Source organism: Heteronotia binoei, chromosome 12 (genome assembly GCF_032191835.1).
Source record: "Heteronotia binoei isolate CCM8104 ecotype False Entrance Well chromosome 12, APGP_CSIRO_Hbin_v1, whole genome shotgun sequence".
Lineage (NCBI taxonomy): Eukaryota > Metazoa > Chordata > Lepidosauria > Squamata > Gekkonidae > Heteronotia > Heteronotia binoei.
In genome coordinates this window covers 9,454,738-9,481,024 of record NC_083234.1, presented here as the reverse complement: position 1 = coordinate 9,481,024, position 26,287 = coordinate 9,454,738, and the positions used below count along the sequence as shown (strand labels likewise).

Here is a 26,287-nt window from a genome sequence, read left to right as displayed (position 1 = left end):
AGCATCTGCTCGGTAAGCAGAAGGTCCCAGGTTCAATCCCCAGCATCTCCAACTAAAAAGGGTCCAGGCAAATAGGCGTGAAGAACCTCAGCTTGAGACCCTGGAGAGCCACAGCCAGTCTGAGTAGACAAGACTGACTTTGATGGACCGAGGGTCTGATTCAGTAGAAGGCAGCTTCATATGTTCATATTAGGGGAGGGATGTTGGCTCAGTGGTAGAGCATCTGCTTGGTAAGCAGAAGGTCCCAGGTTCAATCCCTGGCATCTCCAACTAAACAGGGTCCAGGCAAATAGACATGAAAAACCTCAGCTTGAGACCCTGGAGAGCCACTGCCAGTCTGAGTAGACAAGACTGACTGATGGGCCAAGGGTCTGATTCAGTATAAGGCAGCTTCGTATGTTCACTGCCAAATCAGCCTTTTACTATCTTCAGCTAATTAAGCAGTTGGTTCCCTTCCTTGAACGCAGCGACTAAGCCCCAGTGGTCCTTGCTAGGGTCACCTCGAGACTGGACTATTGTAATGCTCTCTATATGGGGCTGCCCTTGTCTGAAATCCAGAAGCTCCAATTGGTGCAGTAGTTAAGTGTGTGAACTCTTATCTGGGAGAACCAGGTTTGATTCCCCACTCCTCCACTTCCACCTGCTAGCATGGCCTTGGGTCAGCCATAGCTCTTGCAGAGGTTGTCCTTGAAAGGGCAGCTGCTGTGAGAGCTCTCTCAGCCCCACTCACCTCACAGGGTGTCTGTTGTGGAGGAGGAAGGTAAAGGAGATTGTGAGCCGCTCTGAGACTCTGATTCAGAGAGAAGGGCGGGGTATAAATCTGCAATTCTTTTTCTTCTTCTTAACATAAGAGCCACATAGAATAAATGTCAAATTTTGGGAGCTACAAGACATGAACGTCAGATGTTTTGAGAGAAGGAAGGAAAATAGACGGGAGAGAGGTGGAAAGAAAACAACTTTAAAATGCATTCTCCAAGCCACCAGCTGGCTTGGCTTGGAGAAGCGATTTAAAGAGAAACGCCTTTTCCAAGCCGGCCAACGGGGCAGGGGGGGGCTTTAAGAGCCACACAAAATGTGTGAAGCCGAGCAACAGTTTGGCCACTCCTGGTGTATGTCTTAACACAGCACAGATCCAGAGAGGACAAGGATCTCCTTGTAAGGAAGGGCGAGTATCTCCCGGGCCACTGCGGGCTTTGAACACACCATGGCTGAAACGTCAACCTGCTGGGATGAAAAGTCCCGCTTCCCTGGAGCTCCCAACTGACACGACAGGGTCAATATGCTACAACAAAGAAATTTATTTAAAAATAAAACTTTGTTTCTGATTTTCTTTTACTGACACACATGGAACACCCGGACCCTCTTTTCCCCTCCCCTCCAAGCTCTTTAGTGGGCAGCCTTACAAGAATGAAAAATAAAAAATAAATAACATTAGTACAACCTCTAAAACATTAACAATGCATTTGCTGAACAAAACGAGGACTTCTTAGACCAAATGAACCTTAAAGCTCACCTACTCTGTAAGAATATTTACCTTCTGTCCATTATTCTTTACAGGTCTCAAAGGATTAAATACTGCTAATATTCTTTTTTATATTAATGACATTATTATAACTTTTAAAATAAGTCAGTGAAACTCTGAAATTTTTAACACTGATATTAAAAATCGGTTCTCGACTTTCAGGACAAATAAAGTCCCCCCCCCCGGCTCAGCCACCAACTGGAGGCAATTTCCAGCTTAGCATTTCAGCTTTCTTTGTTTTGCGATTTCAGCCACACAAATAATAGGTTTTATTCCCCGTTTAGCTGGCTGGAAAGTGACTCTGCCCCAACGCAGCCCGCCAGACAGGTGAAATGCATCCAACCACACCCTGATTCCCCAAAGGTGGTTGCAGCTCAAAATGTGAGGACGCGGGTGGCACATGCAGAGAGAGAACAGCTGCGACTGAGCAGGTGCTGGATATTCTCCAGAGCAAAACCCACACAACATTCCTGGTGGATCCCCCTGGAAGCTGTGCGACTGCGCACAACTGTGCAGAATGAGCTCCCAGTGGACTGAGCCCCGGCTCTGCGTCATGGAGGGGGGGGGGGGCAGGGGAGCCTGGGGGAACCTGGCTACTCTAAGGACAACTGAACAAGAAAAACCTCTCTTAGGGATGCAGTGCCTTCAAGCTGCGTTGAGGGTAGCAACCCAGGCAGACAAACCCAGGGCCGTGGCAGGACAAACTGGTTCCGGCTGAACTGGCAGACGCTAAACTAGCTCTGGGGCCGGCGTTCCCTGTTCCCAAGCAGCAGCTCCGCACCTTTACCAGGTGACGTTTCAGCACATCTCCTCTCCCTGGAAACAAGAGCGTTTCCCCCATTGCAAGGCACTAAACATTTGGCTTTATGTAAAACGAATTTTGCCCTTGTTTAGATTAAGAGGCATTGGGCAGAAGGGTGACGGAAGAGTGAAAAATCTTAAAAGCAGCAGGAAAACACACCTCAGCGCTCGGCTCGGCCTCCTTTGTGCTTGCAAACAAAGACATTCATGTGGTTCGAAGAGAAAGCCACTTTGGGAGGGGGGAAAAAAACCTCACGTAAATTTTAAGACACCAGAAGTGGACCAAAAAAAGGACACATGCAGAAAAGGTCCATCGGAAATACATGCGACAATGTTTGACCCACAGACTTCTCATACGTGGGATGGGACACACAGGCAAAACCCCTCCCGGCCAGGGGAGTGAGCATTGGGGGGGGGGGGATCGACAGCATCATGGGTGGTGGGCAGCTGACTTATCTTGCGGTCTTTGGATCATGTCAGCTGGCCCCGAAAAGCAGCACGGCTGACTGCCCCCAGCGCCACTCCAAATAGAACTTTCTCTGGCATTCCACTCTGTTATTTCCTGTCCAGACCCAGACAAATGCCTGCAGCGAAGCCATTTAGGAAGAAACACATTCTCTGCGAGCGAAGCCTCTCCCCTTCTCTCTGCGGGAAAGACGGGTGGTCCTCTGGAGTCAGTGCTGCGAGGACAGGCAAGTGCAGGGAAAGCCAAACATGCGGAGACGTTTTCAAGACGGTTGTGGTTCACAGGACATCAGCAGAGGAGGCCATTGAAAGGCTGCCCGTCAAAAAAGGTGGAAAACGTGGAAAGTGTCCTTTGACTGCAGCCAGCCCAGACCGAGGTCGTTGTGTTCCAAATGCACTGCTGGCCTCAGGCTCCATCAAACTCGCTCTGAGCCTAGCAGTCCATGTCAGACAAAAACAAGGCCAGAGGGGCCTTTCTAAAAGCGATTTTTTTTTTTTTGCAGTTATTTCGTAGTTCTTTGGAACTGTCGTCTGGGAAAGAAGCTGAACATTTCTTGGGATGCTACAAGGAGAGGCGAGGGGAAAGAGGGAAGGGAGGGAGGGAGGGAGAAAGGAAGGAGGGAGGGTGGGGTTCAGTGGTAGAGTATCTGCTTGGGAAGCAGAAGGTCCCAGGTTCAATCCCTGGCATCTCCAAAAAAGGATCCAGGCAAGTAGGTGAGAAAAACCTCAGCTTGAGACCCTGGAGAGCCGCTGCCAGTCTGAGAAGACAAGACTGACTTTGATGGACCAAAGGTCTGATTCAGTATAAGGCAGCTTCATTTGTTCATGTGTGTATATCCAGGAAGGAAGGAAGGGAAGGAGGAAGGGAGGGAGGGAGAAAGGAAGGAGGGAGGGTGGGGCTCAGTGGTGAGCATCTGCTTGGGAAGCAGAAGGTCCCAGGTTCAATCCCTGGCATCTCCAAAAAAGGGTCCAGGCAAATAGGTGTGAAAAACCTCTGCTTGAGACCCTGGAGAGCCGCTGCCAGCCTGAGAAGACAATACTGACTTTGATGGACCAAAGGTCTGATTCAGTATAAGGCAGCTTCATGTGTTCATGTGTGTATATCCAGGAAGGAAGGAAGGGAAGGAGGAAGGAAGGAAAGGAAGGGAGGGAATGAGGGAGGGAGGGAAGGAAGAAGGGAGGGAGGGAAGGAGGAAGGAAGGGGGCTTTGTCTTTTCTCGTGACACAAAAGCCCCACAGGAAGTTGCAGGAGGACTGCTGAGCCTGTCTAGGACTTCCACACCTATTTCATCAGGGAGTAGCTGGGCTAATTCCCTTCCTCTGGCCATTCTCCAAACGGAGGGCAGGACAGCCCGGCAGGCAGCGAAGGTGATGCCCCGTGTTGAAGAGCCACTGCGCTGGAGTCGATGAGATCCACCAAAGACAGCGTGCCAAAGCATCAAACACTCAGCGGGGCCTGATTCTCAAGAAACAAGAACCCCCGACACGGGCAAGAAGGTCCAGCCCCTCCAAGGCCTCCAAACCCAAGGGGTGGAAGGCACTGCTGACCGCACAATCTGGAACAGTAGCCCAACTTGGAGCAAGAAGGCAACAGACAAGAGCTGATGTTAAACTCAAGGAGCAAGGGATATCAAAGCAGGAGGAAGCAACTGAAACCGCTCCCTCGCTCAAGAATCGGGACCCGGCAGCGGATGCTCTACGAAGCCTGAGCTGAAAGACACAATACTGAAACGGCCCAAATCTAGTACCATTGGGGGGGAGGGAGGGGAGACACCACACTCAGCCTAGAGACGCCACTTGACACACTGACAGCCAGTTCGAATTCACAGCACGAGACACGTCCTCTTGACCCCTTGCTCACTAGCACGGGAACGGAGAACCCTTTCGCAGAGACATCCCTTCTCTCAAGCTAGAAAACCGGGAGCCGAAGTGGGGTGGGGCACGACAACTCTGAAAGACACACAGACCATAGAAGAGACACCTCTCCGCTCCCTTTCGTTCCGCTTGCTATGAAACCTGGAATTGCATAAAACCCTGATGACCGATTCTCTGTGGAGGCAGGCAGGACTTCGCGGGAAGGAAGTCTCTCAAGGAGCCTGTTCACCTCCTCTGGTTGTCAGCTGGGCAGGAGAGCACCCAGTCGGGCCGATGCACAGGAGTGTCCCAGGCAAGGCTGGCGGTGGATGCTATGTGGCCACGTGAGCAGGGGAGGAAATGGAGACAAACTCCCGGAGGATATTTTTGGCCATGTCAATATTGTTGTGGGCGATGAGCAGTGCTTTCTGGATGTCCTGATAGGAGTAGCCTTGGCTCAGAAGGCTCTCGATCTCGCCGGAGAGCTGAGGGGAGGCGGCTGCGGCGGCCGCGGGCCCGGCTGCACCCCCCTGCAGGCAGCTGCCGGCTTTCCGCTCCGAGTTGATCCTCCGCGGCAAAGGCTTCGGCGGTCTCTCGGGCACCTGGGAGCTGTCCGAGAAGCCTGAAGAAGAAAGAGCCGTGTGATTAAGAGGAACAGCAGAGAGGGAGAGAATGAAGGTGCAAGAGAGCACTTTTCTCCCCCCTGTCATTGAACACATGAATCCAAGCCAGGGGGTTGCAAATGTCTTGGTAAGACTTCCAACTTCCAGGTTACTCCCATAGGGCTGCTGACCTGTCCTCCCTGGTCTCTGTTGAGTTCTGCCTCTGGGTTCTTTCCCTGTGCAGAAACAGCTCTGGGACATTCTGAAGCCCTAGTCCATGAACCTGGTGCCAAAATAGAATCATAGAGTTGGAAGGGACCTCCAGGGTCATCTAGTCAGTTTGGGACCTCCAGGGAGAGTTAGTTTGGTGTAGTGGTTTAGTGCGCGGACTCTTATCTGGGAGAACCAGGTTTGATTCCCCACTCTTCCACTTGCAGCTGCTGGAATGGCCTTGGGTCATCCACAGCTCTGGCAGAGGTTGTCCTTGAAAGGGCAGCTGCTGTGAGAGCCCTCTCAGCCCCACCCACCTCACAGGGTGTCTGTTGTGGGGGGAGAGGATATCGGAGATTGTAAACCGCTCTTAGTCTCTGATTCAGAGAGAAGGGCAGGGTATAAATCTGCAATTCTTCTTCTTCTAATCCAACCCCCTGCACAATGCAGGTAACCCACAAATACCTCCCCCTAAATTCACAGGATCTTCATTGCTGTCAGATGGTCATCTAGTTCTGTTTAAAAACCTCCAAGGAAGGAGAGCCTACCAACTCCTGAGGAAGCCTGTTCCACTGAGGAACTGCTCTAACGGTCAGGAAGTTCTTCCTAATGTTGAGCTGGTAACTCTTTTGATTTAATTTCAACCCGCTGGTTCTGGTCCTACCTTCTGGGGCCACAGAAAGCAATTCCGCACCATCCTCATATATAACAGCCCTTCCAAGTACTTGAAGATGGTGCTCATATCACCTCTCAGCCACCTCCTCTCCAGGCTAAACATGCCCAGCTCCTTCAACCTTTCTTCCCTTAAGGCAAAAGCTGTGACTCTGGGGGAACGGCTGTGACTCAGAGTGGGAGAGCATCTAATTCATCTGCAGAAGGTCCCTTGTTCAGTCCCTATTACATCCCCTTGCAAAGGTTTAGGTAGGAGGTGATGTGAAAGACCTTCGCCCGAGACCCTGCAGAGCCACAGCCAGTCAGAGCAGACGAGACTGACCTTGAGAGAACAGAAGTCTGACTCACTGGCAGGCAGCTTCCTGTGTTCACGCGTCAAAGGGCGGAACAAACACCTTTCCCACTCAGTTCTCATCACTATTAGTTCATTTTCTCTCCTTTGCTTTTGAAGTGTGGATTTGAAGGTGGGGCTAACAGGTTTGCCCAAATCCAAATGATTGGCTAAACTGCTCAACCAACCAGAAGGCCCATCCTACACTGCTTAAGGGCCTAAGAGTAGTTCTAAGAAGGAGCACCGAGCTTGTTCACGCGCGTGCTTCCATCAGCTGCATGTGACTATCGACTCCCAGTAAGAACAAAGCCAGTGTCTGAGGCTGACTCATTCACACAATCAAGTCAACACTGATGCTGCAGTCGCTGAGTGATAGAAGCACATTTGACGGCCACGCCCAGCTCACGATTCAGCACCTGTCAAATAACCTGGCAGAAAGGATCCAAGGAAGCGGATTCCATAGCCTCTCTTGGCCATCTTTCCCAGCATGCAACTGGATCCTGCACGCTGGAAACACTTCCTAAAACGGGGGTCATCTCTGGCACCTGAAACGGAGGTCCGCTGAGATGTCTCCCCTTTTCACAGAAGTGAACAAATGTTGATCCTTTTGTAAAAAGAAGATAGAAGAAGATATTGGATTTATATCCCACTCTCCACTCTGCAGAGTCTCAGAGCGGCTCACAATCTCCTTTACCTTCCTCCCCCACAACAGACAACCTGTGAGGTGGGTGGGGCTGGAGAGGGCTCTCACAGCAGCTGCCCTTTCAAGGACAGAGTCTCAGAGCGGCTCACAATCTCCTTTACCTTCTCCCCCACAACAGACAACCTGTGAGGTGGGTGGGGCTGGAGAGGGCTCTCACAGCAGCTGCCCTTTCAAGGACAGAGTCTCAGAGCGGCTCACAATCTCCTTTACCTTCTCCCCCACAACAGACAACCTGTGAGCTGGGTGGGGCTGGAGAGGGCTCTCACAGCAGCTGCCCTTTCAAGGACAGAGTCTCAGAGCAGCTCACAATCTCCTTTCCCTTCCTCCCCCACAACAGACACCCTGTGAGGTGGTTGGGGCTGGAGAGGGCTCTCACAGCAGCTGCTCTTTCAAGGACAGAGTCTCAGAGCAGCTCACAATCTCCTTTCCCTTCCTCCCCCACAACAGACACCTTGTGAGGTGGGTGGGGCTGAGAGAGCTCTCCCAGAAGCTGACCTTTCAAGGACAACTCCTACGAGAACTATGGCTAACCCAAGGCCATTCCAGCAGTTGCCAGTGGAGGCTTGAGGAATCAAACCCGGTTCTCTCAGATAAGAGTCCACGCACTTCACCACTACACCAAACTGGCTCTCTCACTTAACCACTACACTAAACTTATACAGCCAGCTCCCTTGGCCTCTCCTCATCCACCCCCGCCCCTTCTGCCTTTCAGGACTGCCCCCCGTCACCGTGCAGAACAGCAAGGGCTGACATTAAGCACCTGCGAGAACGTCTCCATCCAGCGACACGTGACTGAAGGCAGAGGCAGCATTGGAAATATCAGAGAGCGTGCGACGAGCCACAGTCAAGGGGATGGGCGGCCTGGGCATGTCGTAACCATCTTCTTCGTTCTCCGACTCCTCGGGGCCGTTGCTTGCGTTGGTGCCTGCCGTGTCTCCTCCCTCTGAAAACAAGAACAAAGACAAAGGCCACGCGCCGTTAGCTTCGACGCCACTTCCTGAAATCACGCTCGCAGGGGAAATGGTTCACAGGGGAACATTCAAATCCCCGAACAAGAGGAAGAGGCACAGAAAGGAATGGTGCAATAAACAGCAGGCGAGGAAAAGCTTTCGAAATGTCACTGAGCTGGTGGGAACCAGGCACAAACACGTCTGTTTTTTAAGACAACGACAGCGGATTTATACTCTGCCCTTCTCTCTGAATCAGAGACTCAAAGTGGCTTACAATCTCCTTTATCTTCTCCCGCCGCAACAGACACCCTGTGAGGTGGGTGGGGCTGAGAGAGCTCTCCCGGAAGCTGCCCTTTCAAGGACAGCCCTGCCAGAGCTATGGCTGACCCAAGGCCATTCCAGCAGGTGCAAGTGGAAGAGTGGGGAACCAAACCCAGTTCTCCCAGATAGGAGTCTGCCCACTTAAGCACGACACCAAACTGGCTCTCCTTTTAGGTTTCCTTTTATTGGCATCTTGGTTTCTCTGTTTGCAGTCAAGAGCACTTCCACATGGAAAAATAAGAGCCTGGTAGGAAACGAATACTTTTTTTCTCTTAGTGACACCATAAAACCTGCTTCAGGCAACTCACCAGGAACGCTGGCAGCCTCTGAGCTTGAAGGCGCAGCCTGGGAGTGGATGTTGAACATGGCTTCGTAGGTACAGGCGTCCAGTTCCTGGTCGCACTCCAACACTCTGCACAAAGCATAAAGCGCATTTGCTTCAGTAACTCAGCAATGGAGGCAGGCAAGACACGCCGTGCTTAGGCCCGCATTACAAAGCACCGGGATGCGACTAACACCATCCTAGCTGCATGCTGTCGGGTGTCTTGAATTGCCCCAAGCACTGCTCACAAACCTCTACAGCTGTCTGCCCAAACACTGTCAATGGCCCCTACTCCAAACTCCAATTCACACTTAGGATGGGGGTGGGGAGAAGTGACAATTTGCCTTGGATAAGATTTTGCCACATTCCTTTTGCAAGGCCAGAACATCTCACTGGAGGGGACCTGGTGAGCTACTCATCTGGAGTAATCTTTAGAACTGGGGTCCCCAACCCCCGGTCCACACGGCCTGTTAGCAACCGGGCCGTGAGTTATAGAATTATTTCATTATATATTTATATATATATTAAATATGTATTATATAAATATATATTTATATATTATTAATATTATATATTAATTATTTCATTATATCTCGTGGGCATTCGATGAAATTGCTGAGCAGAAAGGTTAAAACGGATAAAAGGAAGTACTTCTTCACCCAAAGGGTGATTAACATGTGGAATTCACTGCCACAGGAGGTGGCGGCGGCCACAAGTATAGCCACCTTCAAGAGGGGTTTAGATAAAAATATGGAGCACAGGTCCATCAGTGGCTATTAGCCACAGTGTATGTGTATATATAAAATTTTTTGCCACTGTGTGACACAGAGTGTTGGACTTGATGGGCCGTTGGCCTGATCCAACATGGCTTCTCTTATGTTCTTATTACAATAATAAGAAAACGACATTGGATTTATATCCTGCCCTCCACTCTGAATCTCAGAGTGGCTCACAATCTCCTTTATCTTCATCCCCCACAACAGACACCCTGTGAGGTGGGTGGGGCTGAGAGAGCTCTCCCAGCAGCTGCCCTTTCAAGGACAACTCCTACGAGAGCCATAGCTGACCCAAGGCCATTCCAGCAGCTGTAAGTAGAGGAGTGGGGAATCAAACCTGGTTCTCCCAGATAAGAGTCCGCACACTTAACCACCATACCAAAATAAAGTGCACAACTGTATCATCCCGAAACCATCACAAACCACACACACACCCCGGGTCCATGGGAAAACTGTCTTCCACAAAACTGGTCCCTGGTGCCAAAGAGGTTGAAAACTGCTGCATAGAATGATTCACTCCAGCATGAACAACTGACTTGCTAAGAGTCACATCAGGGTGATTTTCACAGTATCGAAAGGGTCTGAGGCAGGCCAAAGTTGCTGAGGAGGAATCCTCTTTTGGGCAAGGAGCAAGAACTCAATGAGGCTCCTTCCCTAGGCTGCGAAGGTGGGGCTTCAGCAGTGCTCAACAGCACGCTCGTATGAATGCGAGTATCAGGCCCCATTCGACGGCCTTGGAAAGGAGCAAGCCAAGCGGTAACAATCCCTGGCAAGCGAGCATAACACAACGCTGACACGGAGCAAGCATACTCTCTTGAGTAGGTCTTCTCACCGTGAACTCGGAGCCATCTCCAAAGGCAATTTGACCTCTGGCTTTGGTGCGGCAGAACCAGGCGGCATGAGGGGCAGGGAGGAGGGCGACATGTACTCGGTGTCTTCATCGTTTTCCGAGTGCTCTCTGGGGGGCAGCTTTGATGCAGTCAATGGCCTGCCACGATGAAGAAGATTGGGGGTGGGGGGGAGGAGGGGAAGGAGAGTGACAAAGTTTAGTGAAGGCAAAATGGAGTTGCTGGGCCAGTCTCCATCCTCATAAATCAAATTCCCATAATCCTAAACTGTGCTCACTGCAAAGATTTCTTCCGGCATTACGAAACGACAGCCCCAATCGGCAGATTCCCCCTATGGAAAAAGGCAGCAGCTTCATCTATATGGCCTGGGACCGGTCTACCTCCGGGACCGCCTCTCCCCATATGAGCCTCAGAGAGCACTTCCATCAAGTACACAAGATCTCCTTATGATCCCCAGGCCAAAAGAAGCACGGCTGGCGACTACCAGAGCAAGAGCTTTTTCAGTGGCAGCCCCTGCTATGTGGAACGCCCTCCCTGAAGACATCAGGGTAGGGTTGCCAAGTCCAATTCAAGAACTATCTGGGGACTTTGGGGGTGGAGCCAGGAGACATTAGGGGTGGAGCCAAGATCAAGGCTGTAACAAGCATAATTGAACTCCAAAGGGAGTTCTGGCCATCACATTTAAAGGGACGGCACACCTCTTCAATGCCTTCTTCTATAGGCAATAATGAAGGATAGGGGCACCTTCTTTTGGGGCTCATAGAATTGGACCCCCTAGTCTATTTTTGAAACTTGGGGGGTATTTTGGGGAGAAGCACTAGATGCTATACTGAAAATTTGGTGCCTCTACCCCAAAAACCAGCCCCCCCCCAGAGCCCCAGATACCCGCAGATCAATTCTCCATGATTTCCTATGGGAATAAATCTCCATAGGGAATAATAGAGTTCCCAGCAGACATTTCCCTCCCCGCCCCCCACTTTCTGACGACCCTGAAGCGGGGGGAGGGCCTCCAAACCGGGGGATCCCCTGCCCCCACCTGGGGATTGGCAACCCTACATCAGGGCCCTGCGGGACTTGCCACAATTCCGCAGGGCCTGTAAGACAGAACTGTTTCAAATAGCGTTTAACAAGTAACGGGGAGGTGACCACTATTCCACCATCCCACAGCATTGACACCTGAACCACCCCAGTACAAATCCAGAGTGCCAAATAACATCTTATAATATCATCATATGCGGCGCTCAATAAGAATTAAAACCCGCCACCTGGGTCCTGGCAAGTGAACCTGGAACCGCATTACATATTTTAAATTGTACGAACTGTTGAAATGTTTTAATGATTTTATTGTACTCTGATTTTAACACTCTGGTATTTTTAACTTGTTAGCCGCCCTGAGACCGTTAGGGAAGGGTGGGATATAAATGCAATAAAAATCAATCCCTGGAGCTTAGTTGATGTTTTCATTCCCTGCATTTGAGCGTTTGCCAGAGACGGTTTACAGCTTGACACCTCTGGAGACTCTCATTTCTCTCAGTGAATCGTCTTGCATTAAAATGCCTCCCCCTCCCCAAAGAAAAGCGCTGCATTTGAAACGATGAAAACTGTTCTGAGGATAAACACCAGCAAAGTGATGCAAAGCCAGCAATGTGCTTTCCCATTATTTTAGCCTATCGGTATATAAGATTTTGATACAAGAAGATGCAGATTTGAACCACAGAAGTCTGCACGAAAGAACTGGTTCCAGAAGGGAGCTGTCTTGGTCCAGCAGCAACTTAAGACCAACAAGATTGTCAAGGAAGGAGTTTTCAAGAACCAAAGCTCCCTTCAGCAGATGCCGTGGCTCAATTGAAGAGCCTCAGCTTGGCGTGCAAAAAGTCCGAGGTTCAATCCCCGGCATCTCCAGCTTAAAAAGATCAAGTAGGAGGTGATGTGAAAGACCGCAGCCTGAGACCCTGGAGAGCCACTGCCAATCTGAGCAGACAATTCTGACCTTGATGGACCGAGGGCCTGAGTCAATATATGTCAGCTTCATGTGGTCATGAGTGACACTCCTAAGTTTATACCCCAAAAATCTTGCTGGTTTTTAATGTGCTTCTGGATTTGGATTTAACATAAAATAGCAGGAAGAAGAAGATATTGGATTTATATCCTGCTCTCCACTCCGAAGAGTCTCAGAGTGGCTCACAATCTCCTTTACCTTCCTCCCCCACAACAGACACCCTGTGAGGTAGATGAAGATATTGGATTTATATCCCGCCCTCCACTCCGAAGAGTCTCAGAGCAGCTCACAATCTCCTTTCCCTTCCTCCCCCGCAACAGACACCCTGTGAGGTAGATGAAGATATTGGATTTATATCCCACCCGCTACTCCGAAGAGCCTCAGAGCGGCTCACAATCTCCTTTACCTTCCTCCCCCACAACAGACACCCTGTGAGGTAGATGAAGATATTGGATTTATATCCCACCCGCTACTCCGAAGAGCCTCAGAGTGGCTCACAATCTCCTTTACCTTCCTCCCCCACAACAGACACCCTGTGAGGTAGATGAAGATATTGGATTTATATCCCGCCCTCCACTCCAAAGAGTCTCAGAGTGGCTCACAATCTCCTTTCCCTTCCCCTCCCCACAACAGACACCCTGTGAGCAGTGTTCCCTCTAAGCTAAGTTGGTGTGAGCTAACTCACAGGTTTTTCAGCCTCCAGCTCACACATATTTGCCTTCGCTCAGGAAAAATGATCCCAGAGCAAACTAATTTATGCAGCAGCCAAATCACTCACTTATAACTTTGATGCCAGGGGCTCACAAAGTTGAATTTTTGTTCACAAGACTCCACAGCTTAGAGGGAGTATTGCCTATGAGGTAGGTGGGGCTGAGAGAGCTCTCCCAGAACTGCCCTTGAGCAGACCAGCCTCGAGAGAACATGTGACTGACCCAAGGTCACATCAGCAGGTGCATGTGGAGGAGTGGGGAATCAAACCTGGTTCTCCCAGATAAGAGCCTGTGCACTTAACCACTACATCAAACTGGCTCTCTGGCAGGGAAAACAGAAGTCAACCACCAACCAGAGACTATATAAACCGGCCCTACAGCCCGGCTGTAATCCTGAGACGTTTCTGTCAAAAGCCTCCCCTGGACGACGTACCTGACAGCAAGAGAATAGATGGCATTGGCGGAAGAGGAGGGTTTCATTTTAGAGTGGTCACTGTCCGAAGCAGCCGGAGGCCCACTGGGTTGAGTCTGGAAGAAAACGCCATGTCAGACGGCACTACAGGCTAGTGACTGGAACACAAAACATTTGCACTAAGGCCTTGCCTATCTTCCTCTCGTAAGATGGTTATTCCTAGACAGTTACTTGTTAGTCACGCCATGAAGCCCATCACATGACAGCAGGACAAACACACTGGAATCAGGCCTACTTCTTCTGTAGCCTTGAACTGGCGGTTGCATTGTGAAAAATACATGCCAACCATTTTTTGTGGGGTGGGGAGGAAGGGGAGTTCAAGGAAGCTGGCCAAGAGGTGTTTTTTTTTTCACTGGGGGAGGGGGCTGCCTACATAATGGTTAACCAGGTTAAAGCTCTTCAAACGTGTCAACGATTCGTAAGTCAACATGCTACGGAGACACTTCACTGAATCCTGGATGCGGCCTGACGTTGTTAGCATAGTGGTTAAAATGTTACCGGCAGCGACCCCACCGTAAAACTGCTATTGCGTTGGATGGGACACATGGATGGGAGAGCTATCTCCACAAGGTTCCCACAGGCAACTCCTCCCAAATGGGAGCTTCCAAAGCCATCTGCTATCCTCTCTGGTGCTGACACGGGGAGGGACGGTGGCTCAGTAGTAGAGCACCTGCCTGGTAAGCAGAAGGTCCCAGGTTCAATCCCCGGCATCTCCAACTCAAAAGGGTCTAGGCAAATAGGCGTGAAAAACCTCAGCTGGAGACACACAGGGAGGGACTATGGCTCAGTGGTAGAGCACCTGCCTGGTAAGCAGAAGGTCCCAGGTTCAATCCCCGGCATCTCTAACTAAAAAGGGTCTAGGCAAATAGGTGTGAAAAACCTCAGCTTGAGTCCCTAGGCATGAAAAACCTCAGCTTGAGACCCCGGAGAGCAGGGGAGTGATGGTGGCTCAGTGGTAGAACATCTGCTTGGTAAGCAGAAGGTCCCAGGTTCAATCCCCGGCATCTCCAACTAAAAAGGGTCCAGGCAAATAGGCGTGAAAAACCTCAGCTGAAGACCCTGGAGAGACACAGGGAGGAACTATGGCTCAGCGGTAGAGCACCTGCCTGGTAAGCAGAAGGTCCCAGGTTCAATCCCCGGCATCTCCAACTAAAAAGGGTCTAGGCAAGTAGGTGTGAAAAACCTCAGCTTGAGACCCTGGAGAGCCACTGCCAGTCTGAGTAGACAAAACTGACTTTGATGGACCCAGGGTCTGATTCAGTAGAAGGCAGCTTCATATGTTCATATATGTCCATTCCGTCCACGTTTCAGCCTAGGACAACCTAATGGGCAGGGCTGGCCCTAGACTATCTAGCACCCTAGGCACGGCTAACTTCTGGCACCCCCCCCCCCCGCACTGATAACCAACTTTCAAAAACAGATGAACTGCAGAGCCCAATGCAGCGCCCAGCGCCCTAGGCAATTGCCTAGTTTGCCCTGCTAATGGGTGAGACGGCTCACTCAGCTGTGGAAATATACATTTCCACAGGCCACGTCACATGTTATGTTGCACATAAGAGGAAGGGGAATGTACGAACGTTCATTCGTTCCCCCCGCCCTGGCACAAACAGAGCCTGTTCTAGTTAACTGTAGAGACCAGTTGTAACAAGGTAATGGCTCTGAACGATCTCATTAGGTTCTTGGCAGACAAATAATTACTGGATCGTTAAGCCATCCTTCAGGATTGTGTACAATAGTGGGACATATAGAAGAAGAAGAAGAAATTAGATTCATACTCTGCCCTACACTCTGAATCTCAGAGTGGCTCGCAATCTCCTTTACCCCGCCCCCCCCACCCACAAGAGACACCCTGTGAGGTGGGTGGGACTGAGAGAGGTCTCCCAGAAGCTGCCCTTTCAAGGAGTGGGGAATCAAACCCGGTTCTCCCAGATAAGAGGGCATGCTTAACCACTACACCAAACTGGCTCTAAAGACAGCAAGGGCTTTTTTGTAGCAGGAAATCCTTTGAATATTAGGCCACACACTCCTGCTGTAGCCAATCCTGCTGCAGCTTACAGTAGGCCCTGTACTAAGAGCCCTGTAAGCTCTTGGAGGATTGGCTACATCAGGGGGGCATGGCCTAATATGCAAAGGGGTTCCTGCTACAAAAAAGCTATCTGTTGCTCCGGGATGCACTTACCACAGTGGTGTCCAGGCTAAGGGTACTTCCGTGCCTGTGAGCCTCTGCTCTGGAGTCCATCTGAGAAGGCAGGGAGAAGGGGAGGGAGTGGCGGTTGGTGAGCTCCCTACTTGCCCAGGGCTCACTGGGACTCAGGGCTGCCCCCGGAGCTTTGGGGATCGGTCGCAACGGCCACAGCTCCCCCTGGCGGTTAGAAGGCATGGGGGGTAACTTGTCCCGGGAAGGGCAGTCTCCTGGAGTGCAAGGCAGGGGCCGCCTCTGAGGCCGGGCGTCTGCCGCCGCGATGGCATGTGGCCTGTCCGGAGGAGGCGGTGGGGGGAGATCTCGATGCGTTGGAGGAATCGGCAAAGGCTTGTCTTTGTGGAGGGGGCCGGGCATGGCCTGCGAAATGACAAATTAAAAAACGGTGAGTCTTGCAATCAAGATGGGTGGTTGTGTTAAGTCTGTCTGCAGCAGCAGAAAAGAGTGCGAGTCCAGCAGCACCTGGAAGACTAACAACATTGCTGGCAGGCGAGGAGCCACAGGTTATGCTGCTGCAGAGGAGCCACAGGTTATGCTGCTGCAGGTTATGGAGCCAGAATCGAGAATCAGTCCTGATAGTCAATTTCAGAGGGTAGCCGTGCTGGTGTACAATAGAACAGTTACATTAGGGGAGGGACGGTGGCTCAGTGGTAGAGCATCTGCTTGGGAAGCAGAAAGTCCCAGGTTCAATCCCCGGCATCTCCCAACTAAAAAGGGCCCAGGCAGTAGGTGATGGAGATGAAGGGACGGTGGTTCAGTGGTAGAGCATCTGCTTGGGAAGGAGAAGGTCCCAGGTTCAATCCCCGGCATCTCCAACTAAAAAGGGTCCAGGCAAGTAGACGTGAAAAATCTCAGCTTGAGACCCTGGAGAGCCGCTGCCAGTCTGAGTAGGCAATACTGACTTTGATGGACCCAGGGGGGTTTGATTCCGTATAGGGCAGCTTTGCATGCTCAATTTGTTTCTCTTTAGGGGGAGGGACGGTGGCTCAGTGGTAGAGCATCTGCTTGGGAAGCAGAAGGTCCCAGGTTCAATCCCCGGCATCTCCAAAAAAAGGGTCCAGGCAAATAGGTGTGAAAAACCTCAGCTTGAGACCCTGGAGAGCCACTGCCAGTCTGAGCAGACAATACTGACTTTGATGGACCCAGGTTCTGATTCAGTATAAGGCAGCTTCATATGTTCATTTGAGCCCAGTGACTCCTTACAAAACAAGATTTGTAGCTGATGAAGGGAAGATGATGATATTGGATTTATACCCCACCCTACACTCTGAATCTTAGAATGGCTCACAACCTCCTTTACCTTCCTTCTTCCCCACAACAGACACCCTGTGAGGTAAGGTGGGGCTGAGAGAGCTCAACTCTTTCAAGGACAACTCTGTGAGAGCTATGGCTGACTCAAGGGCATTCCAGCAGCTGCAAGTGGAGGAGTGGGGAATCGAACCCGGTTCTCCCAGATAAGAGTCTGAGCACTTCACCACTACACCAAACTGGCTCTTGAAAGCTCATTCCTCCTGAAAACCTTGTTGGTCTCCAAGATGCAACTGGACTCAAATCTTGTAATCAGGATACTGGTTCTCAGAACAACTTGAGCATTGTAGCTGCTACAGAAAACAAGGTAGAAGAAACTGAGAAAGGAGCCCCTAAAGGCCCACCTGGCATATCTAAGCAAAGGTCTCAAACAAAGCCTGTTCTCATCTGCACCGTTCTACAGCTGGAAATCAATCACCAGGCAAAGTGCCAGTCCAATGCAAAAGAAAGCCTGATGGCGGAAAGTGACCTCAAGTTGCAGCAGATTTATGGCAACCCCGTGAAGTTGCCAGAGACAAGCAGAGGCAGTTTGCCATTGCCTGCCTCTGCGCAGCAACCCCGTTCTCCCTGGTGGTCTCCCATGCAAGTACTAACCAAGTCCAACCCTGCTTAACTTCCAAGATCTGATGAGGTCAGACTAGTCTCAGCTGTCCAGGTCAGAGCGCCTGACGCTGAGCTGGATTAATAATTGAGCTCTGTGCAAACACCTCCATTGTGTGAAGGGAGAAAACTTGATTAACCGAACAGTGGAAGAGCTGCCAGCACTAGATTGAGGAGGAAGATAAAAGACAGAATAAGATCACGATCAGGAAGGCTCCACACTCGCCCCTAAAGGCCCGGCTCAGGATAGCTTCGCAAGGGGGTCAGACAAAGCCTGTTCTCAGCCACACAGTTCACGGCTGAAAATCAAGGGACGGTGAGATGGGCTGTGTACCTTCGAAGTGGTCCCTGGACTGGAAGCGCCAGGTGGGTTGGATACACGCTGCTGCAAAAGGTCTAGCCGTGGGGGTACGGGAGGGAGTGATGCCTGAGGAGCTATTGAAAACGGAGAAGGAGGACGCTCCACCTGCAGAGAAACAAAAGCAGAAGTTATCAAAGATTTCAGGTTTTCACGGCTGGTAACATCATTAGGGTTTGTAGAATCTTTCGGGCTCAAGTGCCGCGTTCTACTGGAGAAAGTTTTTCTTCAGACGTTTCGTTCTCGGCTGCGGAGAACATCCTCTGTGGCGTTGCAGCCGCAGCAGGCGCTCTGACCTTCTTGGTTGCCGTGCATTGAGTGAGGCCAGGGCTGCTGGAGAGCTGCTATTTCTAGACTGGAGGGGGTGTGATGAAAGGAAGCCCCACCAAACAATGGGCACATCCACAAACCAATTGCCCTTTCACCACACCCCCTCCAGCCTAGAAATAGCAGCTCTCCAGCAGCCCTGGCCTCACTCAATGCACAGCAGCCAAGAAGGTCAGAGCGCCTGCTCCGGCTGCAACGCCACAGAGGATGTTCTCCGCAGCTGAGAATGAAACGTCTGGAAGGAAAACTTTCTCCAGTAGAACACGGCACTTGAGCCCGAAAGATTCTACAAACCCTAATAAAAGCAGAAGTGTTTACAACAGGCATAAAGGCGCTCTTCTGCTGTATCAACAGACACTGGCTTTGCACCAGCAGCAGAGGCTCTTTTACCACTAGGTGGCAGCTCCACTGTGTTCAGCACACACCCACCTAATGGATGGCAGAGGTGAGCAAATGGTCTTTGCCACAATGCCAGCTACCATTGCAAGCATCTGTGTTCCAAGGTGCTTCGTCTTCAATCTGAAGCAAGTGGAATTACGCAGAAATTCCAACAATTATCTGAATCTCAGACAAAGCCAGGGGAGGCCAAACGGCAGCTCAGGAGCCGCATGTGGCTCTTCCACACATATTATGTGGCTCTCAAAGCCCTCACCACCCCATTGGCTGGCTTGGAGAATGCATTTAAAGTCGCTTTCTTTCTACCTCTCCTTCCCCCCAAAATCTATTTCCCTTCCTTCCCGTCTACCTTCCTTCCTGTCTTGTAGCACACAAACACTTGATGTTCATGTCTTATGGCCCTCAAACATCTGGCGCTTATTCTATATGGCTCTTGCATTAAGAAGACATTGGATTTATATTCCGCCCTCCACTCAAGAGTCTCAGAGCGGCTCACCATCTCCTTTATCTCTCTCCCCCACAACAGACACCTTGTGAGGTGGGTGGGGCTGAGAGGACTCTCACAGCAGCTGCCCTTTCAAGGACAACCTCTGCCAGAGCTATGGTTGACCCAGGGCCATTTCAGCAGCTGCAAGTGGAGGAGTGGGGAATCAAACCCGGTTCTCCCAGATAAGAGTCTGCACACTTAACCACTACACCAAACTGGCTCTCACAAGGACAGCTCTGCCAGAGCTAGAGCTGACCCAAGGCCATTCCAGCAGCTGCAGGTGGAGGAGTGGGGAATCAAACCCGGTTCTCCCAGATAAGAGTCCGCACACTTAACCACTACACCAAACTGGCTTGGCCACCCCTGGACAAAGCCAGTGGCATCATAATCTATGATGACTGATACATGGATGCAGCCATGAAGCGCTAGGAAAATGTGATGCATGTCCAGCGTTTGTCACAGATTCTTCCGCAAAGAGCACCAGGCCCTGAACTAATTACAGCGATTACCTTTGCTCCAGCGAGTTCTTTCATCATGAAGAGGGATTCGTCCGACCTGTCGTCATCGTCATCGTCGTAGTTGGGGGAGGGGGCTCCCTCTGCGCCTTGCCGCAGCAGCCCCCCTCCTCCTCTGGGATCAAACGGGTCAACTACGATGGGCTCGGTGCCTTTGATTTCACATCGGCAGAACGGGCAGCCCTGGCCCTCTGATTCCTGCAGAAAGGATGGAGAGGGGAGGCTCACGACCGGAGCATCCACAATCAGCATTGGGGGGGGATTACAGTAAGAGCATTTTGATACTAGGGAGGAAAGACCAGGCAAGCCACATTCCCACCCAACTGCAATACGGCTGTCCAAATTTTAATTTGCCGAAGTGCTAGACTGGGGTCCCCGAGTGATGCTTGAAGCCCACCAACCACATTCCCGGTGTCTCCCGAGTGGTTTTTAGGACAACAGAACCATAAATTCACTGGAATGTTGTTGTTTTTTCTTTCACACAATAATGTGTGTATATATTGTATTCAGTGCAATACAAACAACTTTCAACTTTCACATGTCCACTCCTACATTCCTTTCTTTCAGGACGCCGCCTTACACAGCGTACTCAAGAGTTCTCACTTGACATTTCCAAAGGGTCCGTTAAATAACACGCATACATTGTAATGGGCTAACGCCTCTAGTCTGTCTTATATATATATATATATATGTGGAACGCCTCCAGTATTGACTGTGAATGATGGTATGCCTCCCAGAGAGAAAACGGGACTGTATTCCTAGGCTTTCTCACAGTTTCGTATTTCCCTGGTCCTTCTTCAGCCTTTATCTCTCACTGACGCTGCTTCATAGAGCCTCCAGTATTGACTGTGAATGATGGTATGCCTCCCAGAGAGAAAACGGGACTGTATTCCTAGGCTTTCTCACAGTTTCATATTTCCCTGGTCCTTCTTCAGCCTTTATCTCTCACTGACACTGCTTCATAGAGCCTCCAGTATTGACTGTGAATGATGGTATGCCTCCCAGAGAGAAAACGGGACTGTATTCCTAGGCTTTCTCACAGTTTCGTATTTCCCTGGTCCTTCTTCAGCCTTTATCTCTCACTGACGCTGCTTCATAGAGCCACAGTATGCATTTTTCTTACACAGATCAACTCATACACTACATACGCTGGAACCTGTTGGGTAGTTTTTCTAAGTATTTTTAGGAAGCAGGTAAGCCAGGTAGGTTGTCCAGCAAAGCTTTTGACCGACTAGTGAAGATCTGAGAGGATGTGCAGATTTTTTAAGTTGTTGCTTTGGCGGCAGCAGCCACCACAGTTCAAGGATCTACACTGCATGACTGTAATTAAGCATTCATTTGGCGGCTAGCCCCACCTCCTGCAGCAGCCATTTTGCGGTGGTTATATGCTGCCCAACATGTGTGTGGGACACTTCATCCAGACACAGAGATTAAACAATGGCTACCAGGCCTTGTTCTGCTGAGACTCAGAGCGTTCGCATGAACACTGATGAAAAGTTCAGGGCACTGGGCAAATTTACCTGTGCAGATGCACAGCTGCGTGGAGCTGCTGATCTGCACTGAGTGCTACGTGCCCTAAGCACACCCCCACCAAGGCTTTTCTGTGCAGCCAGCAGCTGCTTTGTCAAAACACAGTGAGCACAACCAGGCCGGCTACAGGCTCCTCACCTGCCACGCTGTGAGACAGGAAGTGCACATGAGGTGGCCGCAGGGTTCGATCTTCACATCCTTGTCATTTTCGGCGCAGATTTTACAGAGCTGGAAAGTGGAGCCCATCTCACAGTACAGTTCATATTGTTCCTAAAGGTAAGGGGGGGGGAGAAAAGAACAGATTGTGGGAGATCAGGATATTTTCTAGTTTACAAGAAGATTGGCACTGGGAGAGCTTTTAGAAGCCCAGCTTCAGGGCCAGCAGCCGACAATTTAAGCGGCTATCTACTTAAAAGGATCGAGCAGGAAAGGAAACTAGTGCCCCAGGCAATCATGGGCATCTCAACTCTCTGAAGAGCATTCATGCAGTCCACTGTCAATTTTACTCCCCCAAATTCATATTGGGAGGGAGGGAGGGAGGGAGGGAGGGAGGGAGGGAGGGAGGGAGGGAGGGAGGAAGGAAGGAAGGAAGGAAGGAAGGAAGGAAGGAAGGAAGGAAGGAAGGAAGGAAGGAAGGAAGGAAGGAAGGAAGGAAGGAAGGAAGGAAGGAAGGAAGGAAGGAAGGAAGGAAGGAAGGAAGGAAGGAAGGAAGGAAGGAAGGAAGGAAGGAAGGAAGGAAGGAAGGAAGGAAATTCTCCTCTTACCTGTGTGACTTTAATGTGATCCTGAGGTGTGGGTTCACAGAGACCAGTCAAGTCAGGGTTCTGATTTCGCCCGTCGGGATATAAGTAGCTACAAAGGAAGAAGACGGTTCAGCCAAAAGGGAAGCTAACCCTCCACAACAGAACCAGTTTGGTATGGCACAACCCTAGCAACTTATCTCAGCTGGGAAAGACAGGCTCCTGGGGGTGGGGGGATTTTCATTTGAAAGAGGAACCTTCTTATCAAGGGGATGCTCGCAAAACCCAGAATGCTCAAAATAGCAGCCGGTGAAACATGAGGCAAGCTTTTGCACAAAAGTGCTGGGAACGTAACAAGCGCTCTCAGCCTCAAGCCCCTCTCCTAGCCAATCACAACCTCCACCCCACAAAAAATGTGTGCGTGTTGCAACTCCATGCTGTTTGTGGCACATCCCAGACAGCCTAAACTGAAACGACAAGCTGAGCCCGGTATGCATTTAAGGAGTTCAAGAGTAGCCTAAATTACAGTCTCAAAATAGTTATGCCCGTGCTTAAGGTAGAACTGAGCCTTTCACAAGCTTAAGTGTTTTGCAGGTGTGTAGCAGCCCAATCCCATCAGAGCTTGGAAGTTAAGCAAGTAGAAGGAAGACCACACGGGAAGACTGGGAGAAGTCAATGACAAACCCTCTCTGTTCGGCTCTTGCCTTGTATCTCCTTTGAGGTGGAACTTCATGGAGGTTCCGTGAGTCAGTTGTGACTCAAATGGCTACTGAATGAAGACAGCCTGATCAGTCTCAGGCAAGGCTGCCACCCGAATGCTGAGTGCCAGTTTCTCTTCCACCTTTCAGTGACAATGCAAGACTGCCTTTGAAGAGCACTGACGGTCGGAATGTGCAGGAATCGCTGAGAACTGCACCGAGGAGCCACTTACAAGCCTTCCCTGAAGCCGTCGATCAGTGCTTGAAAGAGGGGTTTGTTGTGGGGGATTGTCTGAAGGATGTTTCCATCGGCAGTAACATAACCGATCGCCCACTGACCCAGCCGTGTACAGCTCAGCCGGAAAATGTAACTGCAAACAAAAGGGACGCAGGATTCAGTAAAAGATCTCACTACTCGCCAGATGACCAATGGGTGCAACCTTTTCTTTCAGAAAAAAAATGTTTTTAAAAGTAAATCCTGAAAGTTTGGCACATCAGCTTCTACAGATCAAAAGGAGGTGGCCCACAGACAGACAGAAGGAATGCAAACAGCAGTAAGCTCCACCCAAGAAGAAACTTAAGATCCATCACAGCAAAGGCGCTCTTCACTTCTTTCATGTTAGATGTTAGCTTTGAATTATATGAGACTTCTTGAGGGAAGGCCTAAGACCAGGGGTGGAATTCTAGCAGGAGCTCCTTTGCATATTAGGCCACTCACTCCTGATGTAGCCAATCCTCCAAGAGCTTACAAGGCTCTTTTTGGTAAGCTCTTGGAGGATTGGCTACATCAGGGGTGTGTGGCCTAATATGCAAAGGAGCTCCTGCTAGAATTCCACCCCTGCCTAAGACCCAAAGAAAGATGGTGAACTCTCATTCTAGGGCTCAAGTCTCCTTGCAATCAGAACATTTTTCTTGTCTTCTTGGCACACTTGTCTCTTTCTACCGAATCCCACCCACCTTTGTGATCTGAAATGCAGAGGGAAGGCTTGCGGACAAACAAGAAATGACCTGCAGCACTGGAAACTACAGGCTAGACATTGCAAGCTGCAAAATAAGCACTTATTATGCAGCACATCTTCAGCGCGAACCGTCCTCACTGTTTGCCACGCTCATTACTGGAGGGAGCAGAAATTGCCCCCGAAACAATGAGCCAAGAGGCAAAGCACTCTTGCTCTACTCCCAACCATCATCGCTTTGACACGCTTCCCCATTCCAGGAAGAAACAGGGTAGCTAGGGGCCAAATTTCCACTGAGAACTACAAGCCAGTCCTTCTAAGAACTAAAGACCAGCTAGAAGACATAAAGGCACAAGCAGAGGTTGCACAGCATTTCCCTGGCGGAAGCAGCACAGCACAAAACTGAGTACTCCATCCTGGAGTGAGAAGGAAAGATGAGGTGTTAGCTACAGCAGTATTGAGAAGGTGAATTTGTTTCTTCTGCCCCGCCCCCGCCCCCCCCCGCAGTCTTGACCCTAGGTTAACAGTTGAAAGTGTGGGCAGCCATGACTGACCACTCTTACTGCAGTATATTCGCTTGAGGTCTCTGTAATCACACTACAAAAGAGGAGAGGCTTTGGCTCAGTGCTTGGCACAGAAGGTCCTGACATCTCCAGTTTAAAAAAAAAAAACCAAGTAGTACAAGACGCCATGTCAAGCATCTCTGCTTGAGACCTTGAGCTGCTGCCTGTCTGTGTAGACAATGCTGACCTTGATGGACAAAGGATCTGATTCAGCATAAGGCAACTTCACGGATTGGGGAAGGGCTCTGGCTCAGTAGTAGAACATCTGTTTGTCACGCAGAAGGTCCCAGGTTCAATCCCCGGCATCTCTAGTTATAGAGGACCAGGCAGTAGGTGATGGGAAAGACCTCTGCCTAACACACAGGAGAGCCAAGTAGCCCAACACTGACCTAGATGGGCCACACGGTCTGGTTCAGTATAAGGATGCTTCACGTATCGAAAACCTAAAACCAGCTGAGACGTTTTTGACTGAGAGGTGAGCTAGAAAATCTTTTAAATGCATAACAGACATTAATGACCATTGCATTCAACTTCCTTTGACACAGCAGGCGGTACAGGATACATCAAGGCAAAAGGGGATTCTCCCTTCAAGCTCTCACCTGCCAGGTTTGTGAATGAATTTCTGAAGCCGCGCTTTGACCTCGTCGTACGTCAAGAATGCCATGTAGCCCGGATGAGTCACTGCCAGGCTGTTCCAGTTCCTGAGCAAAGAGGACCAGGGCTGAAGACAAAGAACGCCATCAGTAACGAGTCATCAACAGGAAAACTTCTGTCCCCTACTGAGAAAACTGAAATGCACTTGACATCATCAGACTAGGCCTCCTTTTGTGTGTCTCACATGGCCAGGCCCCGAGAAGTATTACTGAGAAGTAGACCACCTCAGTTCCGCTTGCCTTACTCCCAAAAAAAGTGTGCAGGATTTTGAGATCATAAAAAAATATGGAGCAAGGTTCTCCATGGCCTGACAGCAGGTTACAAACCCTCGTCTCATTCAGAGTCACAAACCTGTAGAATGCAATAGTCCTTTTTTTGTTACAGAACGCAGGCTGAAAGATTCCCAGTTTACCCAACATGAGTTAAGATGCAGCCAAGATTTGAACTTGCAGTGAATTTCAACCACCAGAGCACAACAACTCTGACAAATCCGGCCCGCCATTTCACAACACTCTTTGTGTCAAAGCAGCCCCCAGGGGAGTGTGGGCTTGTGTAAGCATTTAAATCTCCTATTTCTGGAAGCGTAAAATGGCAGACCAGCACCATTGCTTTGGTCTTCCAACAGACCAGGAATTGGCTTCCAGAGGAAAAGATAGCAGTCTACACCAGAGGAGACGGTTGGACTAGTTTTAGCGCAGAATGCTTAAGCCTACTAGCCTACCAAACAACAAATAACAAAAGCACTGACACATTACGACTCTGGAAAGATAACAGCACACCTCTGGTAAAACAGCGGAATGAGGATCTTAGACCTCTATCGACATTTGAACACATGGCATATAGGCGGCAACTCCATATGGACTTATTTTTAGATACTTGGAAATCATTTTTAGAAACTTATGTTTAGATCAGCCAGCACTGTTATAATTTTGTCTTTATATATTTTCAATATTTTCCTTTTCAAAAAAAAAATCTTTCCTGGTCGATGGGTCTTCCCCCCCTTTTTTTTTTTGAAAGAAAGAAAGAAAAAACCCAGTGCTTTGGAATAAGGAAGCTATTTTGATTGTTAAGCTACCCCTGTTCTTTTCCTCTTACCTGGAACAGTCGCGTAAAGATATCAAATTCAAACACCGAAATGTAATCGTTGCAGGTCAAGTCAATCGTTGATTTTAGCGCCATCGCCTCCAGGCCTGAACTTATAGGGTGCACTTCGTGTAGGGCCTGGCGGAACATCTTCCAGGGGACTATGGTTCTGGCAGGGAACAAACGAACAGTCGGTGTGCAAGTGGCTGAGAAACAACAATTCCTGCCGCAATGTTCTATATGCATATGTGGATTCACAGCCATGAGGGGAGGAGGAAAGGCAAAGGCAGCTAAGCTTGGGCCTAGAACAATAT

General features: G+C 50.0%; 1 protein-coding gene across 1 annotated transcript in view; it reads right to left on the bottom strand.

Moving 5' to 3' along the window:
• Nucleotides 1-4,707: 4,707 nt before the first annotated feature.
• The window catches only part of CBL (Cbl proto-oncogene), a 67,890-nt gene continuing 46,310 nt past the window's right edge, over nt 4,708-26,287 (bottom strand). Inside the window, exons 4-16 of the mRNA XM_060250762.1 lie at nt 25,986-26,142; nt 24,836-24,957; nt 22,951-23,088; nt 22,044-22,131; nt 21,418-21,549; nt 19,744-19,947; nt 18,001-18,132; nt 15,738-16,118; nt 13,520-13,614; nt 10,362-10,517; nt 8,740-8,843; nt 7,921-8,103; nt 4,708-5,264 (exon numbers count right to left, since the gene is read on the bottom strand). Of these exons, the coding sequence (XP_060106745.1) occupies nt 4,975-5,264; nt 7,921-8,103; nt 8,740-8,843; nt 10,362-10,517; nt 13,520-13,614; nt 15,738-16,118; nt 18,001-18,132; nt 19,744-19,947; nt 21,418-21,549; nt 22,044-22,131; nt 22,951-23,088; nt 24,836-24,957; nt 25,986-26,142 (2,182 nt within the window). The 3' untranslated portion in view covers nt 4,708-4,974. The remainder of the gene's footprint in view (nt 5,265-7,920; nt 8,104-8,739; nt 8,844-10,361; nt 10,518-13,519; nt 13,615-15,737; nt 16,119-18,000; nt 18,133-19,743; nt 19,948-21,417; nt 21,550-22,043; nt 22,132-22,950; nt 23,089-24,835; nt 24,958-25,985; nt 26,143-26,287) is intronic.